General features: G+C 38.8%; 1 protein-coding gene across 4 annotated transcripts; it reads left to right on the top strand.

Moving 5' to 3' along the window:
* The first annotated feature begins 138 nt into the window (after window positions 1-138).
* SPICE1 (spindle and centriole associated protein 1) lies at window positions 139-21,596 on the top strand. 4 transcript variants are annotated; one of them, XM_018074740.2, is made up of 16 exons: window positions 139-254; window positions 1,312-1,458; window positions 5,084-5,186; window positions 5,938-6,059; window positions 7,616-7,701; window positions 7,998-8,140; window positions 8,364-8,501; window positions 9,269-9,534; window positions 11,200-11,331; window positions 11,959-12,106; window positions 14,153-14,380; window positions 16,363-16,757; window positions 18,037-18,208; window positions 19,576-19,678; window positions 20,011-20,098; window positions 20,733-21,596. In XM_018074740.2, the coding sequence occupies exons 1-16, from the start codon at window positions 171-173 to the stop codon at window positions 20,784-20,786; spliced, it is 2,409 nt and encodes an 802-aa protein (XP_017930229.2). In that variant the 5' UTR covers window positions 139-170; the 3' UTR covers window positions 20,787-21,596. The 4 variants fall into 4 exon arrangements, with proteins under 4 accessions (XP_017930229.2, XP_017930230.2, XP_017930232.2 ...); XM_018074741.2 differs by lacking the exons at window positions 5,084-5,186; window positions 5,938-6,059; XM_018074743.2 differs by lacking the exons at window positions 139-254; window positions 5,938-6,059 and having other exon boundaries at window positions 1,345-1,458.
* Window positions 21,597-23,493: the final 1,897 nt, after the last annotated feature.

The raw sequence follows: 23,493 nt of genomic DNA, 5'->3' as shown, positions 1-23,493 counted from the left end.
CAGCGGGGCTTGGGGGCGGTGCCGTTTGTGCTGGCTGGGGGTGGAATGCCCCCCAGCGCCGTAGGGATGCACCGCTGAATAGTGTTGTGCTGATTAAATTGTAATTTAGAAGTTGGGTTGTTTGGGGATTTTTTAACGAAACTTAAAACCCAAACGGTTTGTCCTCAGTTATGACTTTTGATGAATTCCCTGGTTCCTGTTCACAGAGTACCGTCCATGACTTGACAGTGCACCGTGCAACTCCTGAGGATATTGTAAGTTTGATAGCAACCACCTCTCTTTCCCTGTTGCAAGGACATTTAGCTGCCTGTCTGACATAAATAAGTGTTTACCACACTTACAGGGATATTTTCTGTTTAATCTCCCTTTTAAGCTTCTGAACATGTTGGCTCTTTAGTGTTAGTTCTTTATGATGTCAAGCATCCCCAGGTCTGGCAGTTGGTGTTCTTCTGTTTTCTATTCCTTTTGGGAAGCAGTAGCCATAGTTTTTGTTTCAGTGAACTGTATGCTATCATAAATGCATAAAAACGTAAATACGTAAAAGCTCAGTCGACTGGTTGAAGTTAAGTCTCTGCTGGAAGGACTGAAAGAAGTGCTTTATCTGAGGAGTCTCTCCAATTCGGAAAACAATTTTCATTTAAACAATTTAAGTATAATTTCTTTATGCTAAAGGATCTGTTCATTGCAAAATATGTGCATTACATTTACTGTTTCTTGATAGCACTAATTACCAGGATGGAATAGGCAGCATGAGCTATTGTTGCTTATAAATTTTGGCAGGGAAGTCAAGACAGATGGGCGCAATAGAAACTTGATTCTATAAATGTTTGACTTGGTAGCTTCCAGAGACTTTAGCAAGCACCTCACATTTAATTTCTTTAATTTGGATTTAGACTGTTATCTTTTTATATATCTCATTGTTAGAAGAAGAGAGAGAATATCTGTGGTGACCCAACAGTGTTAAAACGGGAAAATGCTTTATGTCTTTTTATGCATGTTATAGGTTGTAGTGTTTGGTTTTTGCCTCCCTTTACAGCTGAAGAAACTCTTGCTGAGTCAGTGGTGTAAGGCAGATGGAAATGGTGAGACTTTCCCCATTTGCCTTTGGAGCTGCTCTAAGTCTGGCTGATACTGATGGCATTTTACACCTGTGGACGTTTATGAGACTGTCCTTAGTGTTACCATGAAACTAATGTAAATAATATTCCATGCATGAATGTTAAAATCAAGAGGAGCTTGTTAGCATTAGCCTGCAAATTTTGCTTTAGATTGTCTCTTTATCTTGAAATTGTTTCCTTTATATTTGCGTAGCTGCGTCGCCGTGAAATACACAAATCAAAAAACAAAGCACTGGCACATCTGGAACTGCAAGAGAAAGCACTGAACAGAAAATGGAAGAAGCAAAAGCAACTGGATGCTGATTCCTTGGAGAAAATGAAATTGACTCTGATGCGTGAGGTGAGAGCTAAATCTGTACTTCCAGCCTGCTGTGGGTGATTTGCAGCAGTATTGGAAAACTGCTCTTGCACATACGGCAACGTTTGCTCCTCTTGTTGGATAATTTGATGTCATGTATGCAGACACACTGTGCTGCACACATGTGGTGATTGGAGCTATGACTGACAAGCTTGTCATCTGACAATCAAAAAGCTTGTCCTCTCTGCATTCTAAAGCACTCTGACTGAAAATGTATTATTTAATTTGCTTTTGAATATTGAACTGTAGCAGTAAATTTAAGCCTAGCCAACAGAGTGAGTAGCTGTCATTGTCCAAAAAGGTATTTCAGCGGTAGATCTCCTTTGTTTCACATGGCAGGTCACTCTTTGCCATATGTTATGAAAACTAATCTGAAAATTAGCTTTCAGACCTCTGTACCTGAAGAAACTGAGAATTATAGGTAAAGAATGATGATGAGCAATGTTCACCTAGCAGTTAAACGTGATCTCGTAGTCCTATAAATGTGCAGTGGATTAACCATCACAAACCTCCTCTTTGTTTCATCTTTTGTAATTTTTCAGAAGTCTGTTTCTGATCTCTGAGAACATTCAGCCATAGATAGAGACAAATCAAAGTACCTAGAACTGAAGATCACCGCCTAGTTCCCTATTTGACCCTTGTTTCTCTGCAATCACGGTAGAATTTTTGTGTTAAGGATATTGTGCTAATTAAACCTCAAACTTTAATTTTGACTTTTGTTACTTTCATACTTTCCTGCCAAATGCATTTCAGCAGAGTATTCAAAAGACCTGTGGACTTCTATATGAATTTCACTAATGTAATAGCAGGCTAGTTTCAATAAGACTTCCATGCAGAAACAAATTATGTATCACAAAGATACATTACAGCACCCTCTTTAAGATTTGGCTGGACTACCTATTCTGTGACTTTGTGAAACTCACGTTTAGGAAATAGTCTTCTATATTTGTTGCTGTTTCTGATGAGAGTGCACAAATCTCAATTCCTCCTGAATGGCTTTACCTTTATAATTTAAAAGATTACTTTATTCGGTATAGACTGTGTCTACTTCTCAATTAGAGAAAAGATGCTTCCAGATAGGAAGACAAAAGGAAATGATTCCAGGCAATATGAAAACCATCTGGCTGTTGCTGTTTGAAACACTGGCAGCTTCTTGTGCGTAGAGAAAAATAAAACAGATGTAAGAGAGTTACCATTTTGACCTGTCCTTAGCTTAAATCTTGTTAGTTGCCAGATCCTGTTATTCAGAGTAACTAGGGGGACTCTGTGTCTCCCAGTGGAGCAGAACCACTGTGAATTATCTCCTTGTCTCTGTTTCCTTGGTGATCTTTTTAGTTACTGCTGTGAGTGTAACTTCCCAAGCTCCTTGAATCCTGCTCAACTGCCAAAGACTCAGAGACAAAAGCTATGAAAGTGCTGCTACTAGTGTGGTTTCTCTTGTTGTAGGTTGAAGAGAAAGAGAGCAAAAGTGATAAAATGGACAAGCAAAATTTTATTATTCTGATGACTTTTCTGCCTGAAAATCTGAATGATAAAATAATAAGTTCACCCCTGTAACTGCGGGCTGTGAATGTTTAGGTGCCACACTAATGGGTCCTGTAACAACTTATTTTTTAAATAATGTCAGTGTATTGCACCAAAGGGTAGTGGTGAATGGATTATTGTAGTGGGGAGATTTTAGGATTAGTCCATTTTATTTATCTTTGATAACAATCTGAAACAGGAGCAAAAATTATTTTTACTAAAATTCATAGATGATAGCAAACTGGAACAAAGTACACCATCTGGTGAAATTGTTGAGGGCATGTAAATGGGCCTAGAGGGGTTTACAAGCTGATATAATTTTTTCTTCTGATCACAAGCAAGGGCAAGCTAATCAACCTTGGGAACAAAGCTCTAGAAATGTTCATAACATGTTCAGCAGGAGGGCAAAGCTTAGGAACCTGCTGATGCTGAAAAGGTTCTAATGTAGGGAGGTTGAAAACAAATTAATCAGGGTTATTTTCCTCTGATTATACACATCAATTTAGTTTTAATTGCCTTAGGGAAAGGGATCACATAAACTCTTTCTTCCCTTTTTTCTTTCTATATTTTTTTTCTTCTGCAGGTCTGGCATAACTTTTTCTAAAGCCTGCATTGTTTTGACATCAGATGGCTAAATGGAAAGACTAGATTTAGTTAGTATCAAATGTGAAAACTGAATAGTGATCTGGAAAAGTAGATTATGTGAGATGATTGAAAGATGAATATTCACTGATTTGCTAAATAAATTATGAGGAGAAGTCTAATTTACTGCGGAGTAATTCAAGCTCAAAAGAAAACTAGAAAGACATGGAAACCAGATATGTAGGGAAACTTCTTGACATAACAAAGTGTGTAGTAAAATAGGGGGTTGGGGAGAAACAGGTGAAATGCCACTGCCTAGAATTTTTTGTATGAGGCTGAATGTAAGCCAGCAAACTTACCAGTGGACCCTGAAAGAAACTCTGTGGAGATAATGGCATCGGGTGCTCTGAAACTCTTGCAAAACAGTCCCTCTTATGATTCCTGGAGGAGCAAAAATTGTCACTCAGTTCTTAAATTTTGAGTAGGAGGGCATATGTGAGCCTGACTTTTTTGTGGGATCTTCTAAAGTACTTGCAGTCTCCCTGGATCAATTTGATGAACCATGATGAAGTGGAGGTCATTTATATATCTGGTCTCCTCTCTGGGATTTAGGAATAACTATCTTCTCTGCAGGTTGAGGGTTATAATTTTACTGGTTTTCCATTTCCAGCTTTGTGAATAACTTGAGGAGTTAGTGAGGAGTTTTGAATTGTGTTCTGCTCACGAAGCCACATCCCCAGTCAGCTCCATTTGGCTCAGAGTAGCTGGATGCCTCTTGCTTTGCACTTCAAGACCTCCTTCCTTAGGACTCAACTGTTGTGATGGACTTCAGACACTGGGGGAGAGAGACTTTGAATACAGAAACTGTGTCTTGTGAGAAATGTGTGGAGATTCCCAAAATGTCTTCCAATACCAGATGCAGTCAGCTGTGTTTATGTCTGTTGAAACTTTTTGGGTGGTATATGACTTAAGTGTTAGGTAGGATTTTCAGGAGTCAAGGCTGAATGAAACAAGTGTACCTGAATTGCTTTGTTTCTAATGATCCATTTTTTTGGATGTCAGATGTAGATAAGTGTTCTATGACTCAACAACACTGAGATCAAATGATTCAAGGGTGCACACTGTTTGTTTTGGTTTTTTTTATTGCCAGATATGTCTGTGTTTTGATAAGTGTATCATAAACACCCAGCTTCTTGTTTGTGTCAGGCTGGGAGGAGAAGGGAGAAGGGAATGAGAGAATTGGCTCTAAAGAGAAAGAGTCAGTACCCCAGAAGTAATAACTGTTTAATTTTTCAGAAAAACAGTGTGAATTCTAGTGACTCAGAATGCAGTATGGTTTTTTCTGATCTATCTTAATTAGGATCTGATTACACAGTCCCAACATTGCAAATGTTGTCATGTCAGCTGTTCCCTCAATAACTGTTAGAAGAACAATACACAAAAAAAAAGGAAAAATCAATCTGCTCAGTGTGAAGTGTTTCCTTATACACTATAATTTCAGATTCTGTCTGATCAATACCATTTGCAAGATGTATTGGATCGATCTGATCAGGTTATTGCTGTGGCAAAAGACTTGTTTGGGGATGCTCCTCGCACACGAACAGGTAGATCATCTCATCTATACGTGGTAGTATTTCTAAGGTTATCTCCTTGCTTTTCATAAATAGTCTTCCTTTGCAGAGTATTCTTTCTAACTGCTTTCATCTCGTCATCTAATGTAGTACAATTTATCCTGTTCATGTTGGATGGAGCACAGATGAGGATAACACCTCCTGTGGCAGGGCAGAGTGACCCATGGGTGGTTATTCCACTGTATTGGTCCACTGTGGAATTTCACATCGTATAGTGTGAAACACCTCAAACTTACCATTCCACAGCCAAGCTACTGGCCTATGCAGAGCACTAGTTCTGGTTCTCATTGCTACATGAGCTGACTGCCTGCTCTTGGATATTGTTAAAGATTTATCAGCAATTGCTGATTGAGGCTTTTCCTATTCTTAGCTTGGCTTGTGAATCCTTGTGCTGCTGGAAAGCAGGACTAGCTGTTTGCACACAAAATCTTAAGGATATTTCTCTGTAGGCTGCCATTCTCTTTTGTTCTTAATAACTGTTTAATCCTGCATGCTGCTTCTGCACAAGTGTGTTTACACAGGTGAGGAGGACAAAAGCCCAGTACATGGCCAAGTGGGTTAAGATAACTCTATGGTTGGTCTTTGGTTGTTGTTTAAAGCGACATAACATCCCTGTGACCCTTTTTGTGCAAAGTACAGGAACTTACATTTCCATACAAAGTCTGGAGACATGAGTATGGACCAAGTCCTCTGTGTTCTTCCCTGTGTTATCTAATTCCTTTAGGTTTCCCTAATGTAACAATGGCTCCTAACTGTGACCTAGAATCATCTCAAGGACCCATTGTACAAAAATGTGATCCTCCCAGTCAGCTTTCCATCCTTAGTGAATCTGTCATGGATTCCCAGGTAATGTATATTTTGTTCCATACATACCCTGTGGCTTTTTTTGTTTGCATGAAGTAAGAATATTCAAAGGTAGAGTTTCCAAGGAGACCTAAACCTGGGGTTTGTGTGTTTTGTACCGTGTTGATGACATTCACAGAAGACAAAGGTAAACAGAGGTGAGTTTGTTTTGTGAGACTCTGGGAATCATGATTTTTTGATTTCTTAACCTTCAGATATGAGAAACAAATATCATATGTCTTGTAGAAGCTTTCTCATAGTAGCGTGCCCTCCCTTTTAAATTCTGGAATTATCAGGAAGAGAACAAGGTAATTACGGTCTAAGAGAAGAACTCCTGTATTACTTAACTAATTGCTACATTTCAAAATATGTCTCTGATTTACCCATTATGTCTGCATATATGGGGACCCGTTCACTCCATAGCCTTGATTAGTCCTACAAGTTTAACTTTTAATACTTCCCATTATTCTGCATCTATTCAGATTTGTTTAAAAAGTTTTTAAATTGTTTAAATTTCTTTAAAATTTCATTTAGATAGCCTCTGTGTTCTGTTTTCATAACATAAGTTGTACCGGGAATACTCACTGTGGTTTGAGAACAGGCATATGATGCTCCCAGAAGACAGCTCACTAATAAAGACCAAAAGGGCTTTGGGGTAGCAAAAGTGATGGTATCATATTCTCATGTTTCTCTACTCCTGTTTTGTACTATCCTTCACAAATATTTATAATTTGAGTTGTAATACTTCTGTCATGTATTTCAGTGTGGTATTTGTTTCTATGGGGTTTTGTTGTTTGGTTTCTTTTAATATGAGAATTAACTGCAGCATCTTTGGAAGCTGTATCACTGGATGCATCCTGCAAGATAGGCTGAAATTTTAAAAAGAAACATGTATTGATAGTAGTCTGGCAAGCTTCTGTGAGTTTTTCTTATGTGCCTACAAAAATCATAGTTAAAGGCTATCTGGTGAAACCTGTGTAGAAGTTCAGAAACCTGGTAGTTTGAGGAACCCTAATTCCAAATTTGGTTGCTTAAGTTTTCATATAAATGAGGTCCACAGGATTGTATTTTGGTCAGGTTGCATTTTACCCAGAGAAGATAAATGTAACTTTCTTACATTCTTACAAAAATGTAAGGTCTCATTACAAGGTTGTTTACCTTGTAATGTCAACTGGATGAAAGTTTACAAATGCTATGATTTAAGTTGCTTTTTCCATGTTCTGCCTGCTATATCTCTGTATTTGTTTTGATACAGTCTTTACAACTTTTATTTTATCCTCCAGTTTGTGTGATCTTTCTTATTTAATGTAAGTCATCCAAAGAAAATATTGGATAATAACTTGCTGAGTTATTTTCAGAGATAATTGTCAGTATCAATATTTCTTAGGTGCTAAAGTGCCCCAAAACTTCCCACAAAGGGGTGTGAATTTGGTTGGTTTTTTTTTTAATGTGTATGTTCTTCCTTAAATTTTGTTTTGGAGACTGAAACAGGTGGTTTTGTTTTTTCTTGAAATAATTTTTCTGAAGTCCCTTTTGTTTTCTTTGTTGTCTCCTGAAAGGCTCTTAATGAAGATGAAGAGGAAGCATTATTAGAAGATGGACTCCCTAATTCTTTAGGTTTCAAATCCAGCATCAATTCTGACAGGTCAGTACAAATCCATCCATTCTGTTTTCTGCCTGCTTATCACTGGAAATAGATGGAGTTAAGAGGGTGTTGCATGGGTATAGTTAAGTTGGCTTTTCTGTTTCCCTTTGTCCTTTCCTTATCTCAAATTTCTAGGACAGGGCTTGTTGTAACATTCAGGCTGGGAATGAACATGAGCAGGGAACTCACCTGAGCAATTGCAGATAATTTTAGAAGCTCTATCTAGACTGAACAGTTAATTTAAAATCATACTATTGTCCTGTTAAAATTCACTGTTTTGCTTGATTTCAATGTAGGCTACTTCAGTTATTGAGACAAGAAAATTCCTCGGTGAATTCTCAGTTGTGGGCCGAAAAGCATATGAGAAAACCCACCTTATCACAGGAATCAAATGTGCCTTTGACTCCAACAACTATTTCTCCATCACTGGATCAGTCAGGTTGGATTTGCCACATCACAGCCTCTTGAGGGTTGTGAGGCTGTTCACAGGATCCTGTCAGGAATTCCTTTTCTGCGTGGGGGCTGAGAGGCAGAGATGTATGCTAATTTGGCTCAGATGAATTTCCAGACTAAAAAGCTGACTCTTCTGATAAAATTACTTCACGTAACATGCCTGAAGTGTTTTACATATGTGTTTTTTGTTTTGTTTTGTGTTAAATCAGCCCTCAATGCTACCAGTGTAATCAAGAGAACCCATTCAAGACTTCAGAATGAAGATGAAGAAACTGTAGACTCCACTGACAGTGTGAGACAAGTGCTGAACCCAAACTCCAGGAAACAAAAGCAAATTGCAGCAAAGAGTTCAGTACTTTTAAAAATAATATACCCTTTGGGCCAAGGTCCTTAATGTCATAAGAAAGTGCGGGTTGGAAGGGATCTTTGGAAGTCATTGCAGGGCTAATGCCAAAGTTTGATAAGGGGGCTCTTGCATCTTGAGGATATCTAAGGGTGGACATTTCACAGCTCCTTATCTAGTGTATTCCTCTGTGTTCTGGATGTTCATTGACAAAGCCAAGCCCATAGGAATCTGGGAACATAAATGTGGCCCTTTGATGCTATCCATTACCTTGCAGGTTGTGGAGTTCTCTCCTGTGTGGGGCTTTTCTAGTTTTGATACAGCTTTGTACTCTGTGCTGCACAGACTTGTGATACATTTCAGTCTGCATGTTCTACACGTTTGTGTGTGGGGACTGACACAGATACAAGCTGTAACATGAAAGCATTGTTGTAAAAGAGTTGCTTACTGAATATGAGAAAGCAGCTTATTTTTCACCAGCAAATTGTTTCCATGCTTTTGACTAGGAAAGAGGAAAGTACAGACAGATATCCAAGATGAAAGCACCAGTCAGTCATACTTGAGAGGTACTAATGTTGTGGCAGAAAATGTATTTTTTGATTATCTGAAAATTGCTGGAATGACCTGGGGACGTTCTTTGATGGTCCATTTCAGCTTATGGGAAGAGAGGGCCTTTCCTTTGATTTACTTCAATAAACAGTGTAATTTCATTGGTACTGCAAAGCTTTCTATACAAGTTGAAATTCCAATGACACTTTTTTCCCCTCTCAGTGAAAAGAAAGCAAGCTGCACAGAACTCTGCAAGACAGAGGAGAGATGATTCTCCAGCTAATTTAAACCCCATTGACCTTCAGAGGGACAAGAAATCCAGCCTAGATGTTCTCAGCCACATGATACATGAAGTGGAGCATGAATTGGAGGAATATGAGCGATGTACAGGTCGTGAGGTTCAAAAAAAAGAGGGAAGTGAAGGCCTCTCTGGGTTTACATTGTCACTGGTGAACGCTCTATGTCGTTTGATGAGATACCTCAAAGAGGTGAGAAGACTTAGAATTGCTTCTGTAGAGTGAATGAAGAAGGGTATAAAGTTACTTTACAGATGTGAACTTTGGTCTTTTCTGGCTCCCAATCATTTTACATTGACCTCTGATTATTATTGCTTATTACTTGATTTGCTTGCAATTAGGAATTAAAACTTTTAGTTTGTTAGAAACTGGTATCCTGATTGAAAATGGAGGAGTTAGTCTCTCAGTGTCTAATAGAAGAAAATACCAATTGAAATAATTTAAAATTTGTTATTTAAATATGTTCAGACTTGTAGCAGGATATTAACTACAGCCTTGTTTACAAATTTCTTGTCTTCCTTTGCCTCCCAAAAGCAACACTATTGTCACTAGAGCAGTGGACCCAAATCCCCGGTTTTCTTTGTGGGTTTCCTTAGCTCTCTTTCTATCCATAACAGCAACCCTGCCTTAAGCAAGAATGACCTGAAGTGCTCATTGTAGCAGTGCACAGCTGGGAATTAATGGAATTCCATAAACACTACCTATAAGCCATATAGAACTTCTTTTTTAAAAAAGGGAAAAAAAAGTATGCTTTATTTCATCTGTACCCCAGAGCTATCAAGATGCAGCAGTGTCTCACAGATTCATTTGGCCTATGTGACATTTTAAACTGGATTATGACAGTTCCTGCACTCTTTAATAGGTGCAGCAGAGCATGTTATCTAAATCCTAATGTTTTTTCACTTTTGGTCCAAATGCCAGCAGAAAATAATTCAAGGTATGTTGTAGGCAGCTCATGCTCTAATTTTGTCTGGCAGCAAAAAAAAATACCTCAGTTGCTTTTCAGGGTCTCTTATGTTTTGGAGATGGGATGTATTTCTCTTATTCAGGGATTCCTTTGAGTAAGTGCAAGCATCCATCTGGGGAAGGGTTCCATCTGCTAATTCTGATGTGTTTATGTGGATTTGTAGCCTTGTTTAGTTATGGTGGTCCAAAAAGTGGCAGTTATGTATTCCATTTATCAGTTAGAAGTGGAAGGGACTATTGTGTCTCTTGTACAAGAGACCAGACTACTGCAGTGGTCTATCCTAATAGATTATTAATATCTTTTGAGGGCAAAAGATATCTTTACAGTAAGGTTGTTTGCCTCATGTTCAAGTAGATTACTTAACAAATAAACTTTTTTTGCCTTCTTTAAAAAAATAAAATAATTGAAACCCTCTAGAAGTTTTTCTCTGATGGGAAACATTAGAAAGCAAGTACTCTCTCCTTTATTTAGTCAAATTTGTCTTCATTAATGAATAAGGGAAACTAAAGAATAGGCACAAGTAGCATGAGATACTGACAAGCATTAGCACACATGGAGTTATTTGATTACTGGTGAAGATTCAGTGGCTTAAGAAATTGTATCTATGCAGAGAGACAATGGTTGTAGTTACAGCCTGTGGAAGTTGTAAAGGCAGGAGAACGAGGATGTGTAGAATTCTGTACAGTGTTCTGGGGTAACAAAGAAAAAACAGTAAGCTCTGTGACAGTTCTCAAGCCCTGACAATTGGGTTTTGTCATGAAAGTAGTGAAGTCAATTTAGCAATAGGGGGAAGAGCTGTTACAGTTCGATGCCATATTGTCTCGTTCCTGTTTTCAAATGCGAGTATGTATTGGTTTATAGTAGGTTTTTAACTTTTTCTCCCTCTTTAGACTGAAATGCAGCTTCATGAGAAAGAGGTGATGAGGCAGCAGCAGGAGGAGATGTTGAATGAACACAGAGAACTGATTGATGCTCTGACTGCAGAAGTACTTTTAGTGAGGGAAGAAAACATTACTATGCAGGTACTGAGCCCTCCTCTCTTCTTACCCATCAGGATGACTTGATAGAATTCTGAGTTCTGTTCCAAATATAGGCTGAGATGCATTGTCTCATATTCTAGAGATTTTAACAATAAACAGAAAAAAATGATAAAATTGACAGAGGAGCTTAAGAATTATGATAGCACGTGCGGGGAAGGAATGTTTGGAAGGTTGTTAGTTTATCTTTATTTTAACTTCAAGGCCTGAGAAAGTGAAACTGGGCTTTCCTTTATCTATCTAAAAGCTCAAACATCTTCTTTCACAGTTCTATGCTGTTAACTCTACTGGAGCAACAGAGTAGACTAGATGTAATACTGTGTGTTTTCTTTTTTTCAGTTTTCAGTGAAGGTAGATTTATCAATGGTTACATTTGGAAACGGAGCGATCGAGCAACCTCACACAGGAATTGGTGTCATGAGTTAGGAAAAGGGAAAACAAATAAACAAGAAACATGGAGACAATATTATTTAATACCTCCCTGGAATGCTACAGAACCATGCAGTGTTTTTAAGAGGCCAAATTACTTCTCAGGGCTGCTTGTGGTATATGATTTTCTAAATCATTGCTAGAATACAAATTTCTGTATCTCTGTTTTCCTTCCTCTTTTAGAAGAAGCTTCAGCAGTACATGACAGTAACAGATGAAAAGCTGATGTCTCTCACACAAGCATTTAAAGGCCTCCCTTTGGTAGAACCTGAAAGAGAACAAAGCTCTAAACACTTCGGAATTGCAAGAAAAGGTCCAACAGACAGCCAAGGTGTGTACATGCATGTGTGAAGGATGAAACAGGAGTTGTGGCTAGTTTATCCCTGCGGTGGAAAATCTGGTATTTAATAGGTGTCTGCTTGCATAAATACCTCTTGCATGAGCATGAATCTCACTTCAGTAAATCCATATGCCACGGGTTCTGCCGTGAGCACAAGCACAAAAGGAGGGGAGTAGCCTTCCCCATTAAGTTGTCTTACAAAATCAGGTTTATTCTGAGGGTTTTTAAAAACCCTAGGCAACCAAAGAAACCAAACGCAACAGATTCAGGATGTTGCCTTCCTGTTGCTGAGGCAGCCTGACACTGTGAGATTGGTTCTTCCATAAGGCGCTGGAGGTCGCTGCTGAACAAAACAGCAGCTGCTGAGGCCCAGAAACAATCAGGCAGAGAGGTCTGTGACTTGGTATTTGTGATGTTATGTGAGAGGCGAGTGACCAGTTGAGTGATATGGAGACAGGCTAAGCTAAGCCAGTAGCCTTGATGGCCAAAGTAACCAAACAATATTCATCTTGTACTTTTAACCTTCTTTCACCATGGGGTTTTCTCCCAGCTGTTTGCCTGATCGGTTGTTTAAATGAATTGGTTTTGCTATCAAGGTCAGTAAATCCTTGTGAATCCCAAGATTCCTCTGAGCTATTTGTATTTCATAGTTAAATGTTGGGTTTGTGGATGTTTTTATAGCTAAAAACTTTCTTTCTGGAAGAATATTCTTCTCAGGAAGAAACCACATGCAAGGTCACTTCTTTTTTTTTGTGGTTGACCTAGGCTTTGTAAAAGCAAGTAAAAAGAAATCACACCCCAAAATATAAAATCCAAACTGTCAGAAAAGCACCCCTCATTTAAAAAAAACAACACAAAAAACCCCCACAAAAAAAAACAAACAAACAAAAATAAATGTTACCATTCAGCACTTCTGCAGGACTAGAATTTTCAAATCTTCTTACTTGGCTCTCAGGAAAAGCCATCTTCCTGGGAGGAAAACTTCCTAAAGTACAAAAATATTTCTTTCTCCTCCTCCTTCAGAAGGAGATTTCTTGAACCCTTAATGCATCTGTCTGGATGTGAAACATTTGAGCTTGGTAGTTTTAGCACAGAAAGCATTTGTAAGCTAACACAGGTCTCTGGAGAAAGGAAAGTGAAGCGGAGCAGGAGGACCTTATTTCTTGCCAGGGTCATTGAATAGCGGGTGGCAGGTTTTAAATTTAAATTCTGAGTAAAGTAAACCATAAGCAGTATCTTATGCAAGCAGCCTCTTCTGACTCTTTGTCACTGAAGGTGATTTTTGTATTTTGGGATCAGATATGTTCTCCTTAATTTTCCACTAACTTCTCTTGTTGGTACAAATGTCCTGAACAAAATTGTGAAGGGAGAATGCAAAATTGGCATCAACAGATCAGTGCATATAAGTATATTAAAATTACTATGGTATCTCAGCTCGCTACAACTTGAATTTCATGCTTTTCATTGTGTGCCTCTGGTATGTTCCAAATAGATGGCAACATACACACAAACTAATTGTAGTTAAATACAGGAGAATAACTTTTTTTAATTGAAGAGATGTCTTATTTGAATACACTTGTAAAAAGTCATCAGAGAGCTTGAAAAAGCCTTGAATTGTTTTCTACTTAGGCATTAGGACAAGTGTGTAGGTCTTTTTGTCTCAAGAGAATGTCACCAAATGCACCTCAGATATCTGTTCTTCACAAGTCATGTGTCTCTAACTCTTGAGCATGAACTGCCAACAGATCTCATGCTAATATCCTGAGATTGTGAGGCTTCATGTAAGAGCTTTTCATGCTGTTATGGCCAGTAAAGATTTGTAATATGCTTGAGTGAAAGAATTCTGTACCTGGGGATCAGAAGTGTGTTAGAATTGTGTGTGAAACATAACCTAGTCTTGTCTTTTTGGGTATCTGAGTTCTTACTGAGATTTTTCCCTACCTTCCTATTGCACTAAACTTGTTTTTTTTTTCTCTATTTTTTTATTCATTTGTTTAAGTTTTATCCCTGCTTTATCTTTTTTTTTTTTTTTTTTAGAAAAACCTGATGTGACCTATTCCGAGCCCAGGACTGAGGCAGGCAAGAGGGAAAATATGCTGAAATTTCCCCAGGAAGAACTTCCTTTCATGTTTCCCACTCTGGGGCCAGGTGCTTCACGTGGTGTGGGATCTGATAGAAGCCTGCCAGCTCACATCTTCCAGCCAGCTGTGCTGTTGTCACCCCCCCAGCAGAAGAGCAGTCAGGAATTGTCTTCCCTCCAGAATGGTGAGATCTGTCTGGCTGTAGTAGTAGACTTCAGAGTCTGTAAGAATCTGTATGTTTGGGCACATTGGCCCCAGAGCTGGAATTTCTGACTGCTGCATCCATATACACATTTCTTTTCTTACTGTGCCTGTTGCTAGATATCCTTCAGGCTTTCTGTTTTCCATCTGTGGTCAGCAGTCCCGTCAGTGGCAATTCAGACTGACACTTTTATTTTGTACTGTTTTTGATTGTCACTTTTCTGTATGACTACTGTAGCTATTTGTCAATGATGGACAGCACATCATCTCAGATTTCCATCTGCCAATAGTATAATCCAGCCTCCATCACCTGTAATGGTGGGGCCACTGAAGCCTGGAAATTCACTGCTTCTGCAGCCCATGTTGCAGACAAACCAGGATGTCTGTAGGCTGTGTACTCCTGCTTTGAGCCAATCTTCCCAGCAAAGGGTTTCTTAGAAGGCTTTGGGGGCAGGTTTCCATTATTGAGTTTCACTTAATACATGGGAAAGGTTTGAGGAAGTTTTGGGTGAAATTGTGTGTTGCCAGATAACCAGATAACTCCATCTTATGTCAGTATCTATAGGCTTTAGGAGTTTCATAGGTTGGTAGCTCAGTTCTGGTTGTTGGGCAGAAGGAAGTTCATCAGGAGTGATTAGAGAAGGTATTTCTTATTTAAACTTCTTGAAGTGAGCAGAAGGGAGGACCCTTTGTGACTCTCAAAATTAGCTGTTTCCTCCTGCAACTGTCATTGTAACCACCTGCCAGGCCCTGTATAACGCTGTTGTTAAGAGGCAGCTAGTTATATCTATGGCTGGTTTGATGGCTGCTGACAGGAGGTAGGGCACAGTAGTGGGGGTTTGTGCTTTCCCTGCTTCTTTTCCCCGCTCTTTTCCCCTGCCTTTTCAGCTGTGTTGCTTTGTAAGCCTTTTTCAAGTCAGAAAAATAACCAAAAGTCCTTTTGGTTTTTAAGGAGTCGGCAGGGCAATTGGAAGTTTATACCTAGTTCAGCCATTTAGTGGGCTGCTGTGCTGTGAGGAGGTACATAATAAATCTGGAGGAAGTGAACTAAAGGTCTTGTTCTACAAAGAGCAATGTCTTGTTTCAGTCCCATTGAGAGCTGTCAGATGCTGTCTGTCATTAGAAACAAGAATATAGAACTATATTCCTGGACTTCTCCACAGTTTAGCTATGTGATAAATATATTGTTGCTCTTTCAAGACTGATGCTAAACAGCTCAACAAACATTAAACTGATTGAATGTTTCTTTATGCTCAATGATTCATAAAACACACTTGAGTGTAAATTTTTTAAATGTTCCCTGCTCAAGAGGCAAAAACTACAGCTTGGGAAGGAATGGGCTATTTGGTATATAAAGCATAGAAAATCAGGTTTTGATCACAAAATTCAACTTGGACTTAGCATGTAGCAGCTGACAGTGCTGTAACTTATTTAGTCATGTCTATGTTGTGCATTATCTGTTTGCTGATGATGATCACAAAAAAATACCTAACTACTTTTGCTGGCCACAGTGCTTCCCCTTTCTGGGGGCTGACTAAATATCTAGTTTATTATTATGATAAAATGTTTTATTATCCTGAAAATTTTGGTAACAATCCAATATAAGTACCAGTTAAGGTAACTGGATTTTGGAAAATGGAGGACTAACTAAGGAATATTATCTGATCTGTCAGCTAAGAAATTCAAAACAATTTATTTTCTCCTCACTGACTTCTCTCTCAATCTCTAATTAAATCATTTAAATGTAAGGCTGTTTGCAATAGGAGATACTAAATCTGGTGAGTTCTCGCAGCACGATGTTGCATAGAGTGGTTTTGATCTGTAAGGTAACACCATTCAGGCTAGATGTTACAATTCAAGTTCCCTCTTGATTATTAGTGCTGTGTTGCAACAAAGTCACCGTTAGTTTCTTCTGTGAGGATCCCGTGTCTCAGTCCTTACTGTTCCTTTATTTCTTGTTCATAGTGTTTACAACCATTTCTCAGTCTTCTGAAAACACTGAAAGAGACCCATGCAAGGAAAGGAGCTCACCTTCCTCCCTGAAGGCACAGAGCACAACTGAGGAAAACTGTCTCATCTCTCGAAGGCAACCAATTCCTTCTGCAGACAAAGGCTTGGAGGGTTCCCACAAGAAAATCAACCTGTCCTGCCAAGGTGACACTAGAAAAAACAGCACAGCTGAAGAGTTATTTCAAAGTGGTGATCTGCTGGGACAGATAGCTGAGCTCACACGGCAGAATGCCCTAATCAAAGCTCAACTGAGCAAATTCAGAGGTGCCTCCGGAGACACAAGTGACTGCCCAAATCAGCCAGAGCCGATACAAAATGCAGATCCTAGTCCAGACTCTTCACAAGGACAGGTGAGAATTTAGCAGAAGAGGAAGGCTGAATCCCCCTTTTGCTGATCTGCTTTCCCATGGCTTACTGGTGCTTTTGTGTCTTTCCTCTTGTCAGTTGTTATTCTTTTAATTTGTTTGCTTGGGGACTTGTGATTTTTGTCATTCACTAGGGAGATTTCTCACATTAGCCTTTGTTATATACGAGTGCTGAAAAGTGTGCAGCACATTTATAGGTTTAGGATAAGGTAATTCTGCAAGAAGAGGTGTGGTTGCAATGTGATCATATATTGTTCTTGTAGCTTGGATAATATTAACAATGAAAGCACTGCACCAACTCACAGGTTCTTGGCAAGCTTTTAAGATGCATATTTAAATCCACATCATACCCCTCTTTTGCTACTGTGATCCAGAAGCCCATGAGACTAAAGTTAGCGCAGGTCCATCTCTTGCAAATACTTGACGACAGTGTATGTACTTGTTGGGTCTGTTTTATCAGTCCTGTTCTTGGAAAATCCAAAAATCTTTGGGAAAGAGAGACCTTGAAGGCTTCAGTTCACATGGAAGAACTTTAACCTGCAACTAAGCAGTTATTCAGGGACACCCAAGTGAGTGGAGTTAACAGAGAAACATCCCTGCACTTGCTTCTGTCTTTACTTTTGTTCATCACAGTGGCTAATTGACTGTTCAATTAAGGATCCTAAAGACTTGAAATTTCCTCATGTAAACGTAGGCTGAGAGTGTTGTCATTTTCCACATTGTGTTATGTTGTGTAATATTTAGTCAGCATTTAGTTGTACAAGACCATGTAAACTTTTAGAAGGTGGTGTTTTTGTAGAAGCAATGAGTGAGGGGGAGTTGAAGAGGTCAAAGCAGGTGAAAACACAGCTTAAAGATGAGTTCCAGGACACTTCTGCTAGAAACCTGCTTTTGCTTCCCCACACCCTCCTGAATACGTCTCTGATTAAGTATTTTCTTAACTATGGTAAATTGCTGGATGTTTGGTGGGATTTTTTGGGGATTTGTTCTTCTTATTTCTTAAATTATATGGACAATAGCTGTGTTTTTCCTATTTGAAAGATCAGTTTAAGGTATTGTAGTGTCTAGTCAATTAAGGACTTAGATACAGAGCAGTGAAAGGGAGGGAAAAAATCAATTTTTTCATGGGAGGTGCTATATAATTATGTTCACTTTCAGTTTAAAAATTAAATGCATAGCAGTACTTGAAATATATTGTATGCTCTCCTTGGCTGTGCAAATTGTCAGTTTTTCACTGGAAGTAACTATCCCATTATCCAAGTAGACTCATCTCATGGTATCAAAGAGCTTGGAGGAAAGAATAGCAGAGCTGAATCGCCAGAGTACAGAAGCACGGGATAAACTGTTGCAGTTAATAGACCAGCAGAAATTAGCTGCTGATGATATGGTCCCTCCAACGCTGTCTCCTGTTCTTCCCCCATCCCTGAATTATACTGGTAAGTACCCAGCCTCAGGGGAAACAAAAACTAGTAAGACAGTGTTTTTTTTCCTTTTGAGAGTTTGTGTCCTTATCTTACTGGATGAGTGGTTGTGGTCAGAGGTACACTTGCTGTCAATGACTGTGTCATACAAACACTCCTTACTTCAGAGAGCTTAAAACATGTCAGCTAAACCTCTCCTAAAGTTAGTTTCTTAGTAGTCTGCTGGAAGTATTGTGCTTCATGGTAAATCTGTTCTTTGCTACGGTCTTGTCTGAAGAGCAGTTGCTGTATTTGGATATTAGGAGGAATGTCTTCACAGAAAGGGTTGTCAAGGGCTGACCAGGAAGGTGATGGAGTCACTGTCCCTGGACATCTTTAAGGAAAGACTGGACATGGCACTCAGTGCCATGGTCTAGTTGACATGGTGGTGTTCCATGATAGGTGGGACTCAATCTCTGAGGTCTTTTCCAACTTAATTGATTCTGTGATAGTCACTGGTGGGCAGCACTAGGCTTTTAATCAGTCCTCTATCATTCAGAATCTTTTGTAAAAAAGACCAAAGTATTTACATCAGGCTTTTGAAAGTCATGGCAAAGTGGTTATCCAGTTCTCAACCATCTTCTAGTTTTTGGTCTTTTGGGTGCTCTTTCCATCAGACTACTTTGCTCAGTCACTGCCAGTGGTAATAGAAAGGAGTAACTGGAGCTTCCAGTCACCTGAAGAGGTGAATTAGCTAAAGGAATATCTTGATTCAAGATTCATAGATTAGCTGCAATGTGTAACTACAAACAAAATTACTTTCCAGGGGGTGAGGGCTGCTTTATCTTTTCATGGAGTCATTAGCATTACAGGCAGAACTGCACGTGACCCCGTACACATGATCTGTCTAGAACACCCACCCTTTCCCTCTTCTGAAACCACATGATGTATAAAGGGGGAAGGAGGAGGAGAGACCATGTGTGTGTGCATATGCATGCATATGCAGTGACTCATGGGTTGGATCATAACACTTTTAATGCTTCTTTGGCTGTTGTAATATCAATTCAGCATGATAAGTAAAATCTTAAAGGAACAAAGTAGAGAAATCAGAACTCTTTAAGCCTCTGATTGCCAAAAAAACCCAGAAAACTTAACCATGGAAGAATCATTCCATATTGTGTGTACATTGACCAGAGTTGCTCTGAGCATCTGATTTCAATGCCAGTCATTTTCAGAAAGTGAGTATGAGGTTGATGTTTAACGTGATGTTTTATTTCTGGTCTGTATATTCTATGCAATTACAAAGAGGTATGTGATGCCCCTTACCTCAGTGGGAAGGTGAAATGAATGTTGTGCAATGTTGCTGTGTTCTCATCAGAATCAAGCTATTATTTATTACCTAGAAAATGAAAGGAGGACAGTTGAAGTGTCTGTTCCTGTGGCAGTTGGTGTGGACAGCTCCAAGGATAAGGGGGATTCCTCTGCCAGTATGACCTGTATAAGAAGGTAAAAGTCAACCCTTCACTATTTCACTTTTGTCGTGTCTTGATTACCCATGCAGCAGAAATTGAACACAGTGGAAAAACTGCCATGTTTTTCTTTGGCTTCATGGATTTTCTGTGACTTATCACATTAAACTATGTGGAAGTGGGATAAAGGTCCAATAGCTTTTTCACAACCTCCATTGTTTGTATTTAAAATATCTGCAATGTGACACAATGCAGATGACATGGATTGTTGCAGACTATTGATGAGGAATCCTAACTCACGATCCGAGATATGATTCTTGTAGTCATTTCCATTTTTAACTCCTTCAGTCTCATTTTGAATATCCCCAGGTCTGTAGGAGACTCCAGCAAATCTTGTTCACCCCCAAGTGCCACGTCAGAAAGTGTGAAATTAACTTCTGTCAGCCAAAGACCAAAGGTGAGACTGAAATATTCAGCCAGAAAATCTGACTATGCTGTCATATAAGAAAAAAGCAAGATAGATCAAGGGGGGAGAGTTCTGTCCTGCTTTAAATCTACTGAGGCTGTTGATTCATGGCAGTTTGGATTATGGACAATATGGGCAAGAAGAAATATCCCCAGTCTAGATTTCTGATTCCTGACATGCAAAGAGAAGGATAGCTTGCAGTGAGATGCTCTCATGGGGAACTCTAGGCAGTAGTACAGTCTGGTAATCCAGTCACAGATCTGTTTATATGCTTGAAAGCAAGCATGAGAACATATTAATAACCTATCTCCTGGTGTCCAAAATAACCTAAATAGTGATAAAGAGAAACAAAGGGTCCAAGACTCCCTGTCCTGACAGCAAAGTTACATCACCAGAAGGGAAATTGGGAATTCTTAAGGTCTTAACTAGGTGCCTTAACTAGGTGTCTTAAACTAGGTTCCCAAATCTTCATTCGCAAAGCCTCGCCATGATTAAACTAGGTGCCTGAAGTAGGTGATGTGACTCCCTCCATGTTGCTGATGGCAGACAGCAATCTTACTTGTTGGCTAGCAAGTCTGTGGGAAACTTATGGTATTTAAATTTTAACTGATTTCTTCTTTTGCAGGTAGAAAAGCAAAAAGAAGAAGGATGGTTTGCATTGTCTATGCACATTATGTAAAGGAAGCTGCACTTAAGTCCTGTATTTTTTAATTTTTTTTTTAATGAACCACAGTTGAATCATAATAATACCCCTCTCCAGATGTACAGTTTAACTCTGAAGTGCTTTTGTGTCAGTGCCATTAGTATGGAAAGGTCAATATGCTTACTGTATTTGTGCCACACAAAGTGCTGTAGGAAGTCCTGGGAATGGACACACTGCTGTGACCTTATACCTTTTCACCAAATACACCTTTCACAAGATTGTAAACTCAGGCTGCTGTAGCATTATAAGTCAGCACCTGATACCTGTGTTAGGTACACTGAAGGCAGGAGGCTTTAGAAATGGCATGTGAAACCTTCTGGGGCATTTATTTGCACAAGATATGGGGATGAAAAAATTCCAGAAAAACTGAGGAAATGTACTTGGCATTCAAAAGGAACCTGAAGATTAGGAAGTCAGTCTGTTTCTGATGGATAAGAATTTGCATCAGAAAGAATTTGTTCCTTCTGTGGTTTACAGTAGCTCCCAAAAGTTCTGTTTTCTGTGCAGTTAAGATTACATTTGGACTTGAGGATTACTTTTCAAAAATCTTATTTAATATTTTTGTAAATATGAAGTGACTATTTGAAGTTGAAATCAGACTCTTTATTTGCTAGGTACTAAAGTATGTGCTCTTTGATACAATAGAAAACTGATATTAAGATGATTTGCTATGTGCATATATAATATTTTAATGACCATGGTTTTATATTGGTTTTATTTGAGTTTTTAAAGTAGTCATTATTTTATTAGTAATGATTAACAATAAAACTTCTGATTGTGAGAAAATGCTCCTTTATCTGTTTCTCACCTTGTAGTAAACTTGGACAAAAACATTTATAATGGAGATTTAAAAAATGAAAATAATCTGCATGTCTGGGAAAGAAAATATCTGCAAGTCTCAAAAAAACCAGATTTTCAGTAAAATTGTATGAATATTTTTTTTTTTAGCTGTTAAATTTACCCCTAAAGATATTGACAGGGTTGGGCATTAAAAGGGGACAGTCCTCAGTCCTTTCAATCATTACACTTTGAGGAGAATTAAGAAAATACACTTTTTTTTTTTTTTTGGTAAAGAGGTAAAGGGGTTGTTTTTTAAACAGACTTAGAAAATCTAAAGAATGTGGGATTCAAATGAGGACCTGTTCAAATATTCATTGACATTTCCAGTTTATTTTTCCAGTGTTTGGGAAGTGAAGAAGGTTCATATTTCTGTATTTTGTGAAATAACAGGTAAACTCACTGTTTAACTGTTGAGGGATGAAATCCTTCAATTCATGCAGAGATAGGAATGCCAAAGTTGGGATGGGACTACATAACCATAGTACCCACAGTTTAATACTGTCTCTTCTGCTAATGCTTGCTAAAAATGCTCCATAATAATTTAGTCTGAGATTTCCTTTTAGAATACAGGATTGGAATTAGTCTTTTGAGTCATCTAGTTTCTTTAACTTGGAAGTCTCTAGGTGGGAGGGACACTCCCACTCAGGTATCTCTGGTCAGCCTCCACTGGGGGTAAACAGCTTTCTGTGGTGCAGGCTGGGGTCACACAGTGTTCCACAGCTGAAAACGAGCTGCCCCTGAGGTGCCATGCAAGTGTGTTTGCTGGAATGCTGACGGCTCATGTGAAGCTGAAGGAAGCGTCTGAGAAACTCCTACTGCTTGGGGTTTTTTTTGGTTGGTTTGTTGGTTTGGTTTTTGGTTTTTTTTGGTCCAAGCAATAAACTTCAGATATCACTAGAAGTAACAGATCTGATTTTTCATATCAGATGTAGAAGAAAGTTTTAGGGCCTCAGTTGCTTTTTCGTTTTCAGTTGTGATAAACCATATAAACACTGGTATAATCTGGTGCTTTATCAGTGCAGAGTGTTTCATTGCCAATGACTTTCTGATTTTGCAAGATAAAGCACTTTACTGCCTTACTTTCTTTTTTCCCCAGGCCTTTCATGTTCTTCCTTTTTGTCTTAAATGTCAGCAGAAGGACGTTTAGACACAGACCAGTGTAAACACAATAGTAGAATAGGTAAAGAGAAGAACTGCAGCCTTTGTTTTCTCTCATGCTCCTATTTTATCAGGTGTACCATACAGAAATTGGTTTCACTTCGAAAATGTTTCCCTTGGAAAGCATGGGCAAGTTTCCTGTATGTATTTTGATTACAAAATTCTAAGCTAAAAACTTGATGGCAAGTAGTTTCTTTATATTTTTGGAAATGGGAAAAATCAAAGGGTTTTTCTTGGCTTTTCAGCTGTTTCCTCTTTCATAGTCATTAATTCTTCTGCAGTTTCATGAAGGAAACTGTGCAATGTGTTGCCTTGTTTGGGTTTAATCTTGGTTTTGAAATATTAAATGGTTGATAAATAGCTGAGGGTAAGGAGCAGAGAGATGAAGCCCAGAAGAGATCTTGCTTTCTTTTTTTAAGCTTATATCCACTTGTTCCAGTTTCTAGAGGCAAACTGAAAATTCTGTAGGTCTGACCCTTTAATGTTTGGTTTACATTAGACTTTAGGAGCACAGACAAAGTCCATAAGGTGTTTTTAAACAGAAAAATCTCAAATAAGATTATTTCCCTCTGAAGCCTTTAGCTATTCCCAACTGCCAGCTCCATAAAGAAGGCAATCTGGCACTCTGGATTCATGTTGTCTAGGTGGGTGTTGAGATGGCCACCCCTAACAATAGTGAGGTAGC

Source organism: Manacus vitellinus, unplaced genomic scaffold (assembly GCF_001715985.3).
Source record: "Manacus vitellinus isolate BGI_N305 unplaced genomic scaffold, ASM171598v3 scaffold_28_pilon, whole genome shotgun sequence".
In the NCBI taxonomy this organism is placed as follows: Eukaryota; Metazoa; Chordata; class Aves; order Passeriformes; family Pipridae; genus Manacus; species Manacus vitellinus.
The sequence above is the reverse complement of the archived record's forward strand: the minus strand, read 5'-3'. Positions and strand labels throughout refer to the sequence as shown.

What these genes read in the sequence shown, in the direction of transcription:
- SPICE1 (XM_018074740.2), top strand. Translation starts at nt 171, where the DNA reads ATGACTTTTGATGAATTCCCTGGTTCCTGTTCACAGAGTACCGTCCAT. An exon ending in AATCTGTCATGGATTCCCAG is followed by an intron (nt 6,060 to 7,615) that starts GTAATGTATATT and finishes GTCTCCTGAAAG; the next exon opens with GCTCTTAATGAAGATGAAGA. An exon ending in AAGAAAACATTACTATGCAG is followed by an intron (nt 11,332 to 11,958) that starts GTACTGAGCCCT and finishes TTCCTCTTTTAG; the next exon opens with AAGAAGCTTCAGCAGTACAT.